Source organism: Pempheris klunzingeri, chromosome 6 (genome assembly GCF_042242105.1).
Source record: "Pempheris klunzingeri isolate RE-2024b chromosome 6, fPemKlu1.hap1, whole genome shotgun sequence".
Taxonomy (NCBI): domain Eukaryota; kingdom Metazoa; phylum Chordata; class Actinopteri; order Acropomatiformes; family Pempheridae; genus Pempheris; species Pempheris klunzingeri.
The window spans coordinates 17,252,488-17,265,736 of record NC_092017.1 but is presented as its reverse complement, the minus strand read 5'-3'; the positions used below and the strand labels follow the sequence as shown (position 1 = coordinate 17,265,736).

General features: G+C 42.1%; 1 protein-coding gene across 2 annotated transcripts in view; it reads right to left on the bottom strand.

Annotated features, from left to right (window-relative positions):
- Positions 1-986: 986 nt before the first annotated feature.
- Positions 987-13,249, bottom strand: part of tsc22d2 (TSC22 domain family 2) — a 36,041-nt gene continuing 23,778 nt past the window's right edge. For both annotated transcript variants that reach the window (XM_070832229.1, XM_070832230.1), the window contains 2 exons: positions 3,939-3,990; positions 987-3,514 (listed from right to left, as the gene is read on the bottom strand). In XM_070832229.1, the coding sequence (XP_070688330.1) occupies positions 3,212-3,514; positions 3,939-3,990 (355 nt within the window). In that variant the 3' untranslated portion in view covers positions 987-3,211. The remainder of the gene's footprint in view (positions 3,515-3,938; positions 3,991-13,249) is intronic.

Sequence of the window (13,249 nt, the reverse complement as noted above, 5' to 3'; positions counted from 1 at the left end):
AATAGATTTAATTGCAAATGCTGTGATTTCAAATGCATTTTTTTTTTTACAGATAAAGAAAAGGAGTACACACACAATTAAGTTATAAATATATATGTATATATATATATATATATATATATATATATATATCATTCTCTATATTTCTTCTCCTTTACTGTTCATTTTGTTCTTTCATAGGATTTGATTGTACTTCCAGGACAGTGAAACCTTATACAATGAATCCCAAATTGCTCTAAATTTGAGACTGCAGATGGGACATGATAAGCACTGAACTGTATATCTTTATTCTGGTCAGGTGTTGTCCAGGAAATGAATAAAATACTTGGAATAACTCGGCCCAGTCTGCCTGTATCCTGGGGATTTTCCCCACCACTTTCTCCTAATTCGACAAAAGGCTCAGGCTCAGTTATTCTCCAATACACAGTGTGTACTTCTACACTGGATATCCAAACACCCTCCTGGTCACGTTTTTTGTGTGGAATTCACGCACATGGAGACCTTAAGCTTCATTTTGAAGAGCAAGCCACTTCAGTTCTAAAAAAAAAAAAAAAGGGGGAACCTTTTCCTTGCCCAGAGTGGGAGTGAGTGATTGGAGCTCTTTCATATAGAACATTTTGACATGGCTCAGTAGGAGATAACAAAAATGTGTAAATAATTATAAAAAAATAAAAGATGGCTGAATTCCATTTAGTTGCTAAAGTTTCAGGGTCCTGGTATTATGCATCCTGGTTCACTGGGACACTTAAATGGAACAGAGCCATTGTTAATATTAGTAATACAGCCTGTGCTTTTCCTGCTATAACAAGTATGTTCAAATATTCTGAGTTAAAATCATACATTCGTGTTCGAAATTCGAAATTATCTGTGACTACATGAAAATGTTCAGCATTTTATAGATTCATGTCTGTTTAGAAAATGTAACAAAAATATTAGGAGCACAAAAAGGTTAATGGGGGTAAAAAGATGACATGAGGGCATTCTCTTAATAAAACAGTAATTTATTTTTGACTGAAAACTAAAATTGTCTGAACAGCACATTACAAGGGCATCGTTAAGATATTTTCTCCAAGGCTCAGTGATCACTTTCATACAGTACACTTGGCATGTACGCGGCATCTCCTTCAAACGAAAGGAAAAAAAAAAAAAATACTCTAAAGAGAAAAGAAATAAGCCCATTTGCAAAAAAACAAAGAAAAAAAAAAAGGAAATCAAAGAGTCCATCCTGCAGAAAGATGACTGATTGTACAATTACCAAGCGTTTTGGTTTGGTTCTAAGCCACAGAGAAAGAAACCGGATCGCCTGACGACAGCAGACGACGGCACAGGAGGCACAAAAGACGTGACACAGACAGGACATCCCATAATATGCTCACACACACAATCGACTGGGTTCCAGCTTTAAAGTGTGAAATGTTTAATAATAGTTTCCATTGTTTTGTTTCTCATTTGCGGATAATCTAGTTGTTACTTTTTTTCCTCGTAAGCAAAATGTGGGTAGGCTACAATCAAAATCTAAATGCTGCATTCATTAAATACATTAAAATCTGCGATGTAACAAAACCTTTTCTCTGCATACGAAATTTAACACAGCGTTTACATGGAGAAAAGAAAAAAGATGGCTCCTTATCTGACTAATGTTTGTGCACAAGGCCATTCCCCTCCAACCAACAAACACCTTTCTACTTGTATTTTTTTTTTTTTTTTTAAACTTTTGACCGTCGACTACTTGCTCCACCCTCTCCGCCCATTGTTCCCTTTCTCTTTCATAAATCCTTTCACAATCATTCACAGACTGACAACTTGACAGAAAAATAAAGAGTGCTGGATAAAAACATGAGGTAAGAAAGTGGTTTGATTATAGATCATGCAGAACATGCAAAACAGCGTCCAAAAGAAAAAAAAAATATAGGGAAGGAGAGAGTAGAAAAAAAAAAGTGTGCATTTAAAATGAAAAAAAAAAAAAAAAAAGACTTACACAGCTTTGCGTCTTTGGTTATAAAGTAGGTCAAACAATTTTCACAGCTTTTCATCCCCCTAACCAAAACCCCCAAATTCATGTTTTTTTTTTATTTTGACAAAGAAAGCCTAGAAAAATTAATAGTTTTCTTTGAAACATCCCATCACATCTTAACAACAGGTGTTCTCCTGTACAAAGCCTCCTTTCTCTTAATACTTTACACTTTACAAAATATACATTCAACCTGGATTTCACCTAATGTAAGCTCTGCTTTAGTGTTAGCACTAGTTCATGAGAAGAAAAATGTCTATTATGGAACTTATTGCCTACTTACTGAGATCTACTTGTTGCAAGAGACTACCAAATTTAATACCTGACAGATTCTAAGATACCAAAAGACCAAAGAGAAAGGTTTATTTTTTGTTTTTAATAAGTATCTCCATGACATTGTTCATTTACATTATGAAAATAGCAGCCCTGAAATAAATAAATGCAAATACTAAAACTGAACTAATGAAAAAAAACAAAAAAAAAAAGTATTATGATTCATGTCAACGTACGGTGGCTCTGAGGAAACACAAGCTTTTGTTGCAGCATATAACAAGCCGAGGCTCTCGACTCGCTCCGCTCCAGCCGGGGCACCCGCTGGCGGCGTGCCCCGCTCAGGGAGGCCGAATCCTCACCCCCGCCGCCCTCCCACCCTCCTCGGTTCTCTGGACTTTTCTGGGCCAGAGAGTGACGAGGGGCGGGGGTACTGGCGGGGACAGTCCCTGCTGGATGTTTCGGGACCCTCGCCGCCACACTGGCCCCCTCGCAGGGGTTGCACCGCCCTCTTCAACAACTTGTTGCTCCAACAAATCGAGCTCTCCGTGCCCTTTGACCCAGTCTCCTGCACAAGAACGACATGCAGTTTCATGATGTGCACCAGCTCCCCTTGTCCCTCCTCTTCTCTCAGCTTTCTTGCAGCCAACCACGGGGACAGAATAAGACATTTCAAGGGGTGGTAGATGTCTTAAAAACGTGAAGGCCCGGTGACGGCAACGTGCACACACTGAAGCATGGCTCTTGGTGGCAAACAAAGATGTCGCTGTAGTTGATTTTTCCTCAAATGGGCACATTGAACGCAGAGCCGAGCCTTTTTGCTTTATGGAGCTAAGGGGACGGTAGCAGTTGTTTTCTTTACTAAACAGGATCTTCCACTCCTGTCCGTGGGAGGTGTGTGTTTGAGCGTGTGTATTGGGGGAAGGGGGATCACGCCGAGGTGATGTTGGGCTGATGAGGGACACTCTGACTCCCCTCGTGGTGAGGCAAGGGGGCGTTGTTGTTTGTGACGAGCGCGTGCTGCTGTTGCTGCTGCAGCGGCGGCGACGTGCTGCTGCTGCCCTGGCTGAGCTGATTGGACAGCTGGCCAAGCTGCTCCGTGTTGGCCAGAGACTTCAGCACGGCGTTCTCGCGCTCCAACACCGAGTTCCTCTCGTACAGCTCCTTGATGTGCTCCTTCAACACCTCCACCTCCTCACGAACGGCGTACATCAGGTGGCTCTTCACCAAGTCCTGAAAGAGAGAGAGAGGACACAGGAAAAGATTAGTGAAAATTAATACAAAAAATAACCCTTAAGAAGAAGAAAAAAAAAAAGGTTTTAAAACATCCTCAGAAAGCCTAAGAGGAGCTGTAAGTAGTAACCTGATCTTTTTTCTGTCACCTGTCACACTGCAAGACTGTTTGACTTTCCAGTTTTTTTGTTTTATTGTTTTAAGAAAGACCAACTGAGAGTTGGTTGTTCAGAACAGGAAAGCAGAGGCTGCCATGAACTGATTCCTGGGGAATTTATCGTGGTTTATTACATTAAATGTTCCTCCAAGTAAGTGTCACTTACCGTCAGCAGAGAAATAAAACTTCACCACTCACTACGCAGACATGCAGAGAACGTACGTCACCTGACCACATTTGACACTGTTACATGTGTGGAAAACTCACCATTGCCTGTTCAATCTTGTTATCGATGGCAACGACGCTGGCACCAGACGCACTGTGGAGATAAAGAGCAAGAGTCACCACAAGATACACATCTCATATCTATCACGCGCTTCAGATTAATATCAGCGCTTTCTCATTCACAAACTGCCAAATCTGATCCTGTAAGTGCCAAACACAACCTCAGGGTCACTGATGAACAAATCTCTGACACAGCAAGATTCCTTTCCAGGGAATGAGATGAAGAGATCTGAGATTCATTTTTCAAAACGCACAGGATGCAAATAACAAAACAGACTTATTTCTAGAGAACCCGATAAAAAGAGTGAGTGATGAAAAACCTTCACCACCACAGGGAGCCACTGTGTGTTATTAAAAGTCAGTTACAAACATGGCCAGACTATGCTTACTGCTGTACCAGAGATTTACATGAAAAACCATCTGAGTGGGGAGGTTAGCTGGTAAAAGCTGATCTCCAACAACTGGAGCATAGTTCAGATTCAAAAACTATTCCAAACATTCCTCTATTCAAATGAAGTTAGGGACAATATAATCTAATGTAAGAATACAGAGACACCTTCACACAAAACACTGATACTGCTCTACTTTGGAGTGACTACTTTGTGGTGACGCGAGCCTACACAGAAACTTGTCCAAGCTTCAAGTTCCTTTATGACAGCAGCAATTGAATTGAAGCACCTCAGATGACGTCTTTCATTAGTCAAACCAGGTGTCCAACTGGTGATTAAATACAGTACAGAAGGTGTCATGCTATGAATCACGCCATTGTTAAACGTTTAAACAAAGTAAGACACACAAAGTAGATCCAAAACATTTCTCTTAAATATATTAATGTAAAGCCAGCAGCAGAAGGAAGCTCCTGGAGGCTGTTAAAACACCGACATCTGCAGGACCTGCGGCTGAAGTCCTGGTTCTATTATCAGTAAAAAAAAAAATGTAAAAATCTCTTTGTCCACAGCTCTCTGTAAAAACACATTGACTTGTGTTCTGGCTCTCAGAGAAGTGCCACATTCAGTTCTCCACCTCCCCTCCCCCTCCGAGCAAAGAAAGGGAAAACACGCATCCCCTCTTCACGCATTAAAGGCGATCAAATTACGTTGCTACACACAAAATCCCCACATAGCAAGACGATGCCAAGCTGCAGGCATTACTTAGGGAAAAATAAAAAACACACACACACACACACACAATGATCTTTATCGGTTTCAACGAAACAACGCTGCCTTGCAACACCACCGCTCTGCTCGGACGTGGCTGCAAAACATAAATACAAACGGCGCGTTTTCGTGCCACTAGTCGGCGCTCTGGCGTGAATCTGAGACACGAGAGGGAACACAGTGTGCGGAGAACATCTAATAATATTTTGGAAGGAGCTGAAACTCTTCTGCAATACAACTCTAGAGAGGAAACGCGTGTCAAACGTGGAAAGGACGGGTTAAAGTACTCAAACATGGAGAACGCCTGGATCGACCCATTTTTAGGTGATGGGGTGTTACAAAAAAAAAAAAAAAAAGTCTTTCGATAAATTAAAAGTGGCAGACCAAACTAAAGTAACTCCTGCAACATTAGTTGAGCTCAGTGTAGTTAGACTTTAAATATTAAATGTAAAACTTATCAATGTGTGGATCAGAGCAGCATGTGGAGCCGCAGCGCTCCTGCCAGCATGTATGCCCTGCGTGCTGCAGCACACGTACCGCGGGGTGTGTGTGTGTGTGTGTGTAGCCCCACACGTACTACAGACAGACAGACACACAAATAAGTGTGGGGGGGGGGGGAGACCTCCATGGAGAGGAGAGCCAGACCAAACAGCTGATGGCTTCAACATAAGAGGCAGCAAATGGCCAGTGAGCGGACTGGACATGAAAACGCTTAACAGTCTTAAGTCCATGTAGAGGTGCATGGTCTGGTCTGGTGAGAGTAAGCTGCGGTGGTTAACCTTTAAGTTTAACAAAGCACACCTATGTAGGAGGCAGTGGAATCTACATATACGCAGAATATAAGGACAGCTGCAGATGGTACCTGACGCACAGTTCACAAACCCGACAATCAGACAGCGTGTAGAAAAGTCCTTTACCTGACGCATCTCGCCCTGTAAGCCATCAGTCGTCCTGAATATGTCGGCGAGGTTGCCGGCGACCACGGCAGGCTGTAGCTGATTTTGCAGCGCATGATGGTGGGTGTTTTTTTTGCCCCTTTCAAAGTGTTTCTGTGTTTAAAAAAAGTCCGCTCAGTGTTAAAGCACTGGTGCCTGTTGCTGGAGAGGGAGCGGAGCGCGTCTTAAAGCCACGCTGGGTCACATGGTGAGAAAACAAGGGGGCGGGCCTCTCCCTCTCCCTCCCCTCCCCTCCCCTCCCCTCTCAGCTCCATCCATTCCAGAAAAGCCACATTAGTTACCACCGCTGACTGCCAACAGTGATGCACGGCGACACCAGAGGCACAGTGAGACTTATTCAAAAGACTAGACCTTAATTAAAAGTGGAGACAGTGATTTGCATGCAGTGACAAAAACGCACCATGTCCTCGTTCTTGTGTGTGAGGGCTACATGTTGCAACTCTTGCCATAACAGTGTGTTTTTTTATGTCACTAAATGAAGTTGTTAAGTTGTGTCAAACTTCTCCTCCACAACAGTTTTCACGCACCAGGAGTTTTTCCGATCATGTTCCTCCACAGGTTGACTGTCCATTGCCCTTTTAATGGGATTATTCTGTGTCAAATGTCGAGCAAAAGCAACTTCGTGCTGTAAAATTGTCAAATCTGTGTAGATGGCATTGACAAATAGACAGCTCGTGATGAAATTAAACAGCTTCTCATCCTTCTTCAATGAAACTCAACATTCAAATGAGAATACCCCACGTGTCAATGGTCACACATTTGTGTTGTCGATATCACGTTGATATCACTAATGTTAGGGCAATGATTCACCATAGAGTCACATGTGCTCTCTGTGTGACTGAATTTACAATTTAGTGCTCCTTTTCATCTCTTTACTGGGGCAGTGCAAACAAGAAACCGCGAGATGAAGTAAGGCTTGAAAAGTGTCAGCTCATTTTTCTGCTCATTTGAATACTTAGCGGGCATCTAAAAATGGCTCAACTGCAGGACTGGTGTGATGTTTATCACGGCAGATCCACATCGACGTGTTGACAGAGAGGCAAATGATGTGCGCACCAAAACAAGAGGCGCGCTCGGTTATGACAGAGGCAGATAAGCAAAGCGAGGAGAAAACATGTCTGCCTTTGAACTGAGCATTTACACATCTGGGACAGCCAGCGAGGAGAACAGCCACGGACTTGGGCTGGAATGTTTTTTATCAATAACAAAAAACAAGGAGACATGCAGGTTGGATCAAATTAGCCTGTCAAATACGATCTGGCCTGAAGGAGTCACAAGAACCAAACTCATTTGTTGCCATTCGGCGTCCAAGGAAAACAAAGCAAAGTGTACATTTTAATCAAGGAGGAGGACATGTGGCGGTTTATATAAGGACCACTTGCTGCGTTCACCTCAACATGGGCCTTCCCTGCAGACTGCAGCAGCGCACACATGCACTCGCCGCCCCCCCAAACAAAGTCTCCAGGACCTCAAGGCGGCACATTCCACCTCCGGACACCTCCGGCCCCGAGGCCAGTGCCTCTAAACCGAGACATCTGTGTCAGAGCCGCCGTCATGCTGTGTCGCGCTCTCCACCGAGGACTAGTAATCTAAACAGTCCTGTAACCGCACACTTTTGGTTTGATACTAGCCAAAGTGACATTTAAAGCACGTCTCCTGACTGACACCGAGCTGCCCACACACTGACTCTGACTATGTGTGGCTCTGTATATTACACAAGACACTTCGGGGGGCAAAGTGTGGTCTCCCCTCCATCTCAGTGGGTTTATCACAGGATGTTTTATAGCATCGGATATCCAATGTGTTCTCCATTAGGGCACAGATGCACCGGCACACGTCCCCGTTGCAAAGCATACAAACACTCACTGTGGGGGGAGGCAGCTGAATAAATTAGACCTCAGCCTTTCAGTGATAAACCCCCTCCCCTCCTTTACCAAGTGTATTTCAAAACAATAGCTGGAGGGTGGGGGCTGTAACAACGGACGAGAGCGCTCGCTGACAACTCACTGCTGCTCTCTCAGACACAAACCCGCTTAAGTCCAGCTCTTGTCTGGTGTTCAGAGAGGTGCAGTTCAGCCGCTCAGCCAGATGAGGTCAGCAGAGGCTCCAATTAGTGGTGACACAAAACTTCAGTGAAAACGCTCAAAGCAGCTTCAGGCAACAGCAGTTCAGTCACGTCTATCCGAGCCGATCACAATGAATTCGCTGTCGTCGCAGAAATAAACTACATATTTCCATTTTACATGCTGGCTCTAACATGAGTATTCTGTTTCAAGATTTTATGTGAAATTATTTCTATTAATGGGGCAAAATAATCGGATGGTCGCAGGAATGCTGTCATGATAGCCCTGACCCCAGACGACTGAAAGCGGCTTCCCAGTGGGATTTACTGGAGAAAAAAAAAAAAGGTCAAAACAACTGCATGACAACGCCACCGAACGAGTCGGCCCCTCAACACTCAACTAACCATCACCCTCTCTGAAAACAAAGACACCAGTATTTTTACAAGAGGCCGTTCTCTGCAGAGGTCCTGTGTGCCCCAAATGTTTACTCATCTAGTTAGATAAATTAGATCACTCATATCCAGTTCGCCATAGAAACCTCCGCTGTAAAACAAACAAAATAAAACTTTGATGAAAACAGACATGATACCAGTTTTCTCTCTGTCCAGAGCCACTATTTTATCAGTAGGAGCGTATTTGGTTTCATTATTTATCTACAATGTGCTTAAAACAATTTCAAGGTGTCTATTATAATTTCCCTTATGGAATCAGATTTGTTTCAAAAGTTTCAAGCAAAACTTATTAAAAGTCAATCAAAATAAATGGATTTGAGAGAGAAAAAAATGAACTCAAGCAAAAAATTATAACCTTCAAAATAAATAGGATCGCGCCCTTGAAAGAGCCCGCCCACGTGATAGGCTTGTGTCAAAACTCAAACAAAGAATCTGGCAGCGCAAACGAAAAACCCAGAAGCATAACCAAAAGAGAGAGGGCGAGAGCAAAACTACATCCTTGAACAAAATAAAAGACAGAGTTATTTGTTTTCAAGAGACATTTTTTATTTTGAAGGTTAGAATTTTTTGCTTGAGTTCATTTTTTCTCTCTCTCAAATCCATTTATTTTGATTGACTTTTAATAAGTTTTGCTTGAAACTTTTGAAACAAATCTGATTCCATATTCCCAGAGCCCAACATTCAAATTGCTTATTCTATCTGGCCAACAGACATTTTGGATTGAAAAATGCATGAAACGATTAATTGATCATCAAAATAGTTGCAGATAAGTTTAAGGCGACCAAGCAAAGAATGAACTAAACATCTCTTAAACTTATCTTAAAAATACGGATCTTCAGGCCAGCAGAGAGAAACCCTTCAAGTTTTCAGACACAAAAGGAAATTTGAATTTAAGTACAATGACAACATGAAAACTGGGCAAAATAAGAAAGATTATGAAACAATCAAAAGCCCCAAACTGCTGCCAAGTCTATTTGACCCACTGTTTTTTCCTTTTTATTGATAACATTTTCTTTAAAGTGGAAACAAGATTAAAATGAGTACATTCTGGCAGTGTAATCTATTCATGTTAAGTTCCTCCACTGCTTTCTCACATCATACCTTTGAGTTCTGCTATGGTATCTGAGCATAGATGATAATTTGCATGGCAAGATGTGTGAACTTGTAGCCTAGATGTCATCAACATGCCTGTCATAGTGCACACCTGAATACTGAGCATCACTAGTGGGAGAAAAGTTATCCCATACAAAAAGGGATATTTGCTATTCTGTGAATCACACTTGAAATTTTGAATCAAATTAGAAAAGTATTAATACAACCTGATGTTTTACTCCTCTCTATCATAGCGCTGAGACACGATGATGATAATCTAAGCAAATAAAACTTTGTTTTCTTGTGGTGGCCCAAAAATGAGCGGTGGTTAAAGTTACAACACGAGCTGACAAGTGGTTAAATATTTAAAGATGCTATTTCAGTTAAAGTGATGCAATGACACCACTTGGAAAAGTTGTCTTCCTCCACTCTTAATTTGCATATTGAACTAAAAACAAAGAATCTTGACTGACTGCTTTAACGCAGTGAAGCTTCAAACAGTGGTGACAATTGCAGGATGCTGGAAGTATGTTAATATGTGCCTCAGAACATGGTGGATTTTTCAGATGCTGCATTGTTGGGATGTGTCGTCTACGTAAAGGGTGGTCCATACGGACACAATGGAGACTAAACAAAATAAGACAGACCTCTGGGACTCCTTGTCTGGGGATGGAGGCTTTATTTTTCCAGCACTAAATCAGAGTGCTAAGTAGGTGTGTCTGCTGCCACCAAGCTTCCGCGTAAACAGACCGAAGGAACTGTCCCACTCGCACCCTTGCCTGTTACATAACCCCCAGACTTGTTCACAAACATGTTGTCCTGTATGTGTCCCCATGTGACGTGCTCAGAGCCCACCAGCCCGTCCTCCTTTAAGACACGGACACCTCAAGCAGACGACTCGGCGTATGAACCGGACGACAGGGAGCATGAGAAGGAATCGAGGCCCTCGGGCTTAAAGCAGGCAACGATAAGATCTGAATTCTTGCGACAGCGGATCATAATCGTTAATTTAAACTGGTTATGGGAGGCCTCATTATTTTGGCCTGTCTAGAGGCAAAAATAACTTCCACTGGGGATGTTTATTAATGGTTGCACAGCCACCCCTGCGTCTCCTGAAGAAATGATAAAGAGCCACAGTGTAATGTGACCATTAAACTCCATATGCAAACACAGTGGGGGATCCAGGGCAGGGGTCCCCTCCATCTTAAATAATCACTGCCAAAATAGTGTTCAACTAAAACCAGATCTTCAGCACGTATCACATGCCTCGATATCATATTTCACTACTTTTTCCGTGAGTGATTTGGGCTGGTGCTACAGGTTTGGCTCGATGTGGACTAAGACCCCAGTGGAAGGTGTTAAAAGTAATAGTGTTACTCCCGAGGCTTTAATGGGAAAATCCTGGCACCCCACAGTTAACGAGCCTCTGTATTCACCAGAGCATTTACCGTGGGATCAAGGACTTAGCCTCATTTGGGCCTCCTCTCTGAAGTGGAGGGTTTGGGTCAGACTAATGTCATTAGGCAGAATGCTGCAAAAACACTGGGCCTGATTCACGTCTCTCAGTCCGGCTTCTGTCTGGCTTTCGCAAAGCTTTGAGCGTCGAACATGACTTGACATTACAGAGCGTAGATGCAGCTTAAAAGTTATCTTAAAGATTAGAAAAGGGGTTTGTGGCCTGAGGGTCAACGGTTTGAAATTGAGTTAGAGGTGAAATGCATGATGCGCTCCCCTTCTTCATCAGCAACTCAAGTGCCCATTAGGGTGGTGTTTGACCCTCTGCTGGTCCAGAGGGGATGTTTACTGGCGAACAGTAGACGCCTATGCTTATATTAGGTATCTCCCCAGTCTGAATGCCTTTAACTGACTGAGTGTGAAGCAAGAATGTGCTGAAAAAGAGGCATGTGTGCTCAGCAAACCTTTCATGGATAAATAAAGGTCAAATGTCAGCAAAGTTTCCAAAGATAAAGTTGACAGGATGAAAATGCTGCCCTCGTACAGTGCCTTCTTTGAGACGTGAGGTTAGCAGTAAAAATCTTTCATGGCTATGATCTCCATCAATCAATTTCTCCCTTCATCTAAAGACGCTTGTTAAGTTTAAGATCAGATCTCTGCACAGTGTCAAGTCATGACATGGCCATCAAGGCTCTGAAGAGAAGTGATTCCGCTCGAGGGGGGAGCCTCATGTATAACACTTTCTTAATGCATTCAAAATGATGTACTTACTGTTGTACTAAGTAAAGATGATTCAGGTGTAGGTCCCCTGAGGACATGACTCACATTCTAAATAAGTCTATGCCAACAAAAAGGCATATTTGATTAAATCCATCAACAGATGTTGCATACATCAGAGATATTTTCCATCATTTTAAAAACATTGTTGACAAATGATCAACTAAACTAATGAAGGAGTTCACTGATACAAGTCTTTCCCATTAGCATATCAAGAGGATAAATGCAGCTTTCCCACATTTGGCTTTCCTCCTCTTCTTCCTCCTGATAATGAAATGTTTGTTTCTGTGCCATAAACAGTGGCTGCCTACCTGGTCTGGATCAAATAACTCAGCGTGGCTGAGCGAGGGGCCACTGATCAGGTGTGCTCAGTCAGAATATAAATCTGCCTTTTCTTTATTGTCCTGAATCATAAAGTTGATCATTGTGGACTGAGGGCAGTAAAAGGGCCGCTGCTGCTTTGCTTGGGACCAATCACAGCCTCACAATGATTTCATTCAGCGGACCAACAAATCGCTTTCCTGGAATGTTTACTAATGCAGAGTTTAACTTGTAATTTAGTCAGGCAAAAATAAATTAATCTCTCCCTTGTTGCAGTTGAAAGGACAAGCTGTTAACAAAAGGAGATTTATGCGGAGCTGTACAGGATCAAATGAGGGTCAATAAGGTTCTGAGCTTGTGAAATGATGGTTGAAATGATTTTCAAGACCCATGGTTGTTTAACACCATTTAAACCTGTGATAAAAACTCTGCATGGGAAATGGGTGAAATTTTTTTTAATTTTTTTTTATCCGTTGACAGTTTTGAGAATGTCAAAAAAAAGGTCAACAAATTATAGCAACTTGGGCTGCAACGGTAATCCTAATTAACGTTTATTGTATAATTGCCAGAAAATTGTGAAAATTGCCCATCATAATTTCCTACAACTCAAGGCGAAGTCTTCAGATGTCTTATTCTGTGTCTAAAACCAAAAGATATTTTGTTTGCTATCATAAAAGACTAAGGAAAAGCAGAAGGAAAATGACAAAACAATACATCACTTATCAAAACAGATGAACAAATTGATTAATCAACTAATCATTGCACCTTTAATATCAAAACTGCCCACAAACTTTTCACTTTTTCAAACTTTGCTTGTACTTTCTGCTTTGAATCTGTACCCAGATCTTAAGATTTTTTTCCTCAGTATTCACGTAACCTCACTGTTCTTTGCACAAATGTTTTTCCACAACTATAAATCTTTTCTACATCTTCCCAAAGTCCTGCAGAGTCTTGCTCTAGTTTTGAAATTCATTTGAACGTTACTCCACAAACTTTAAATCTTTTCAATCCTTATTTGAG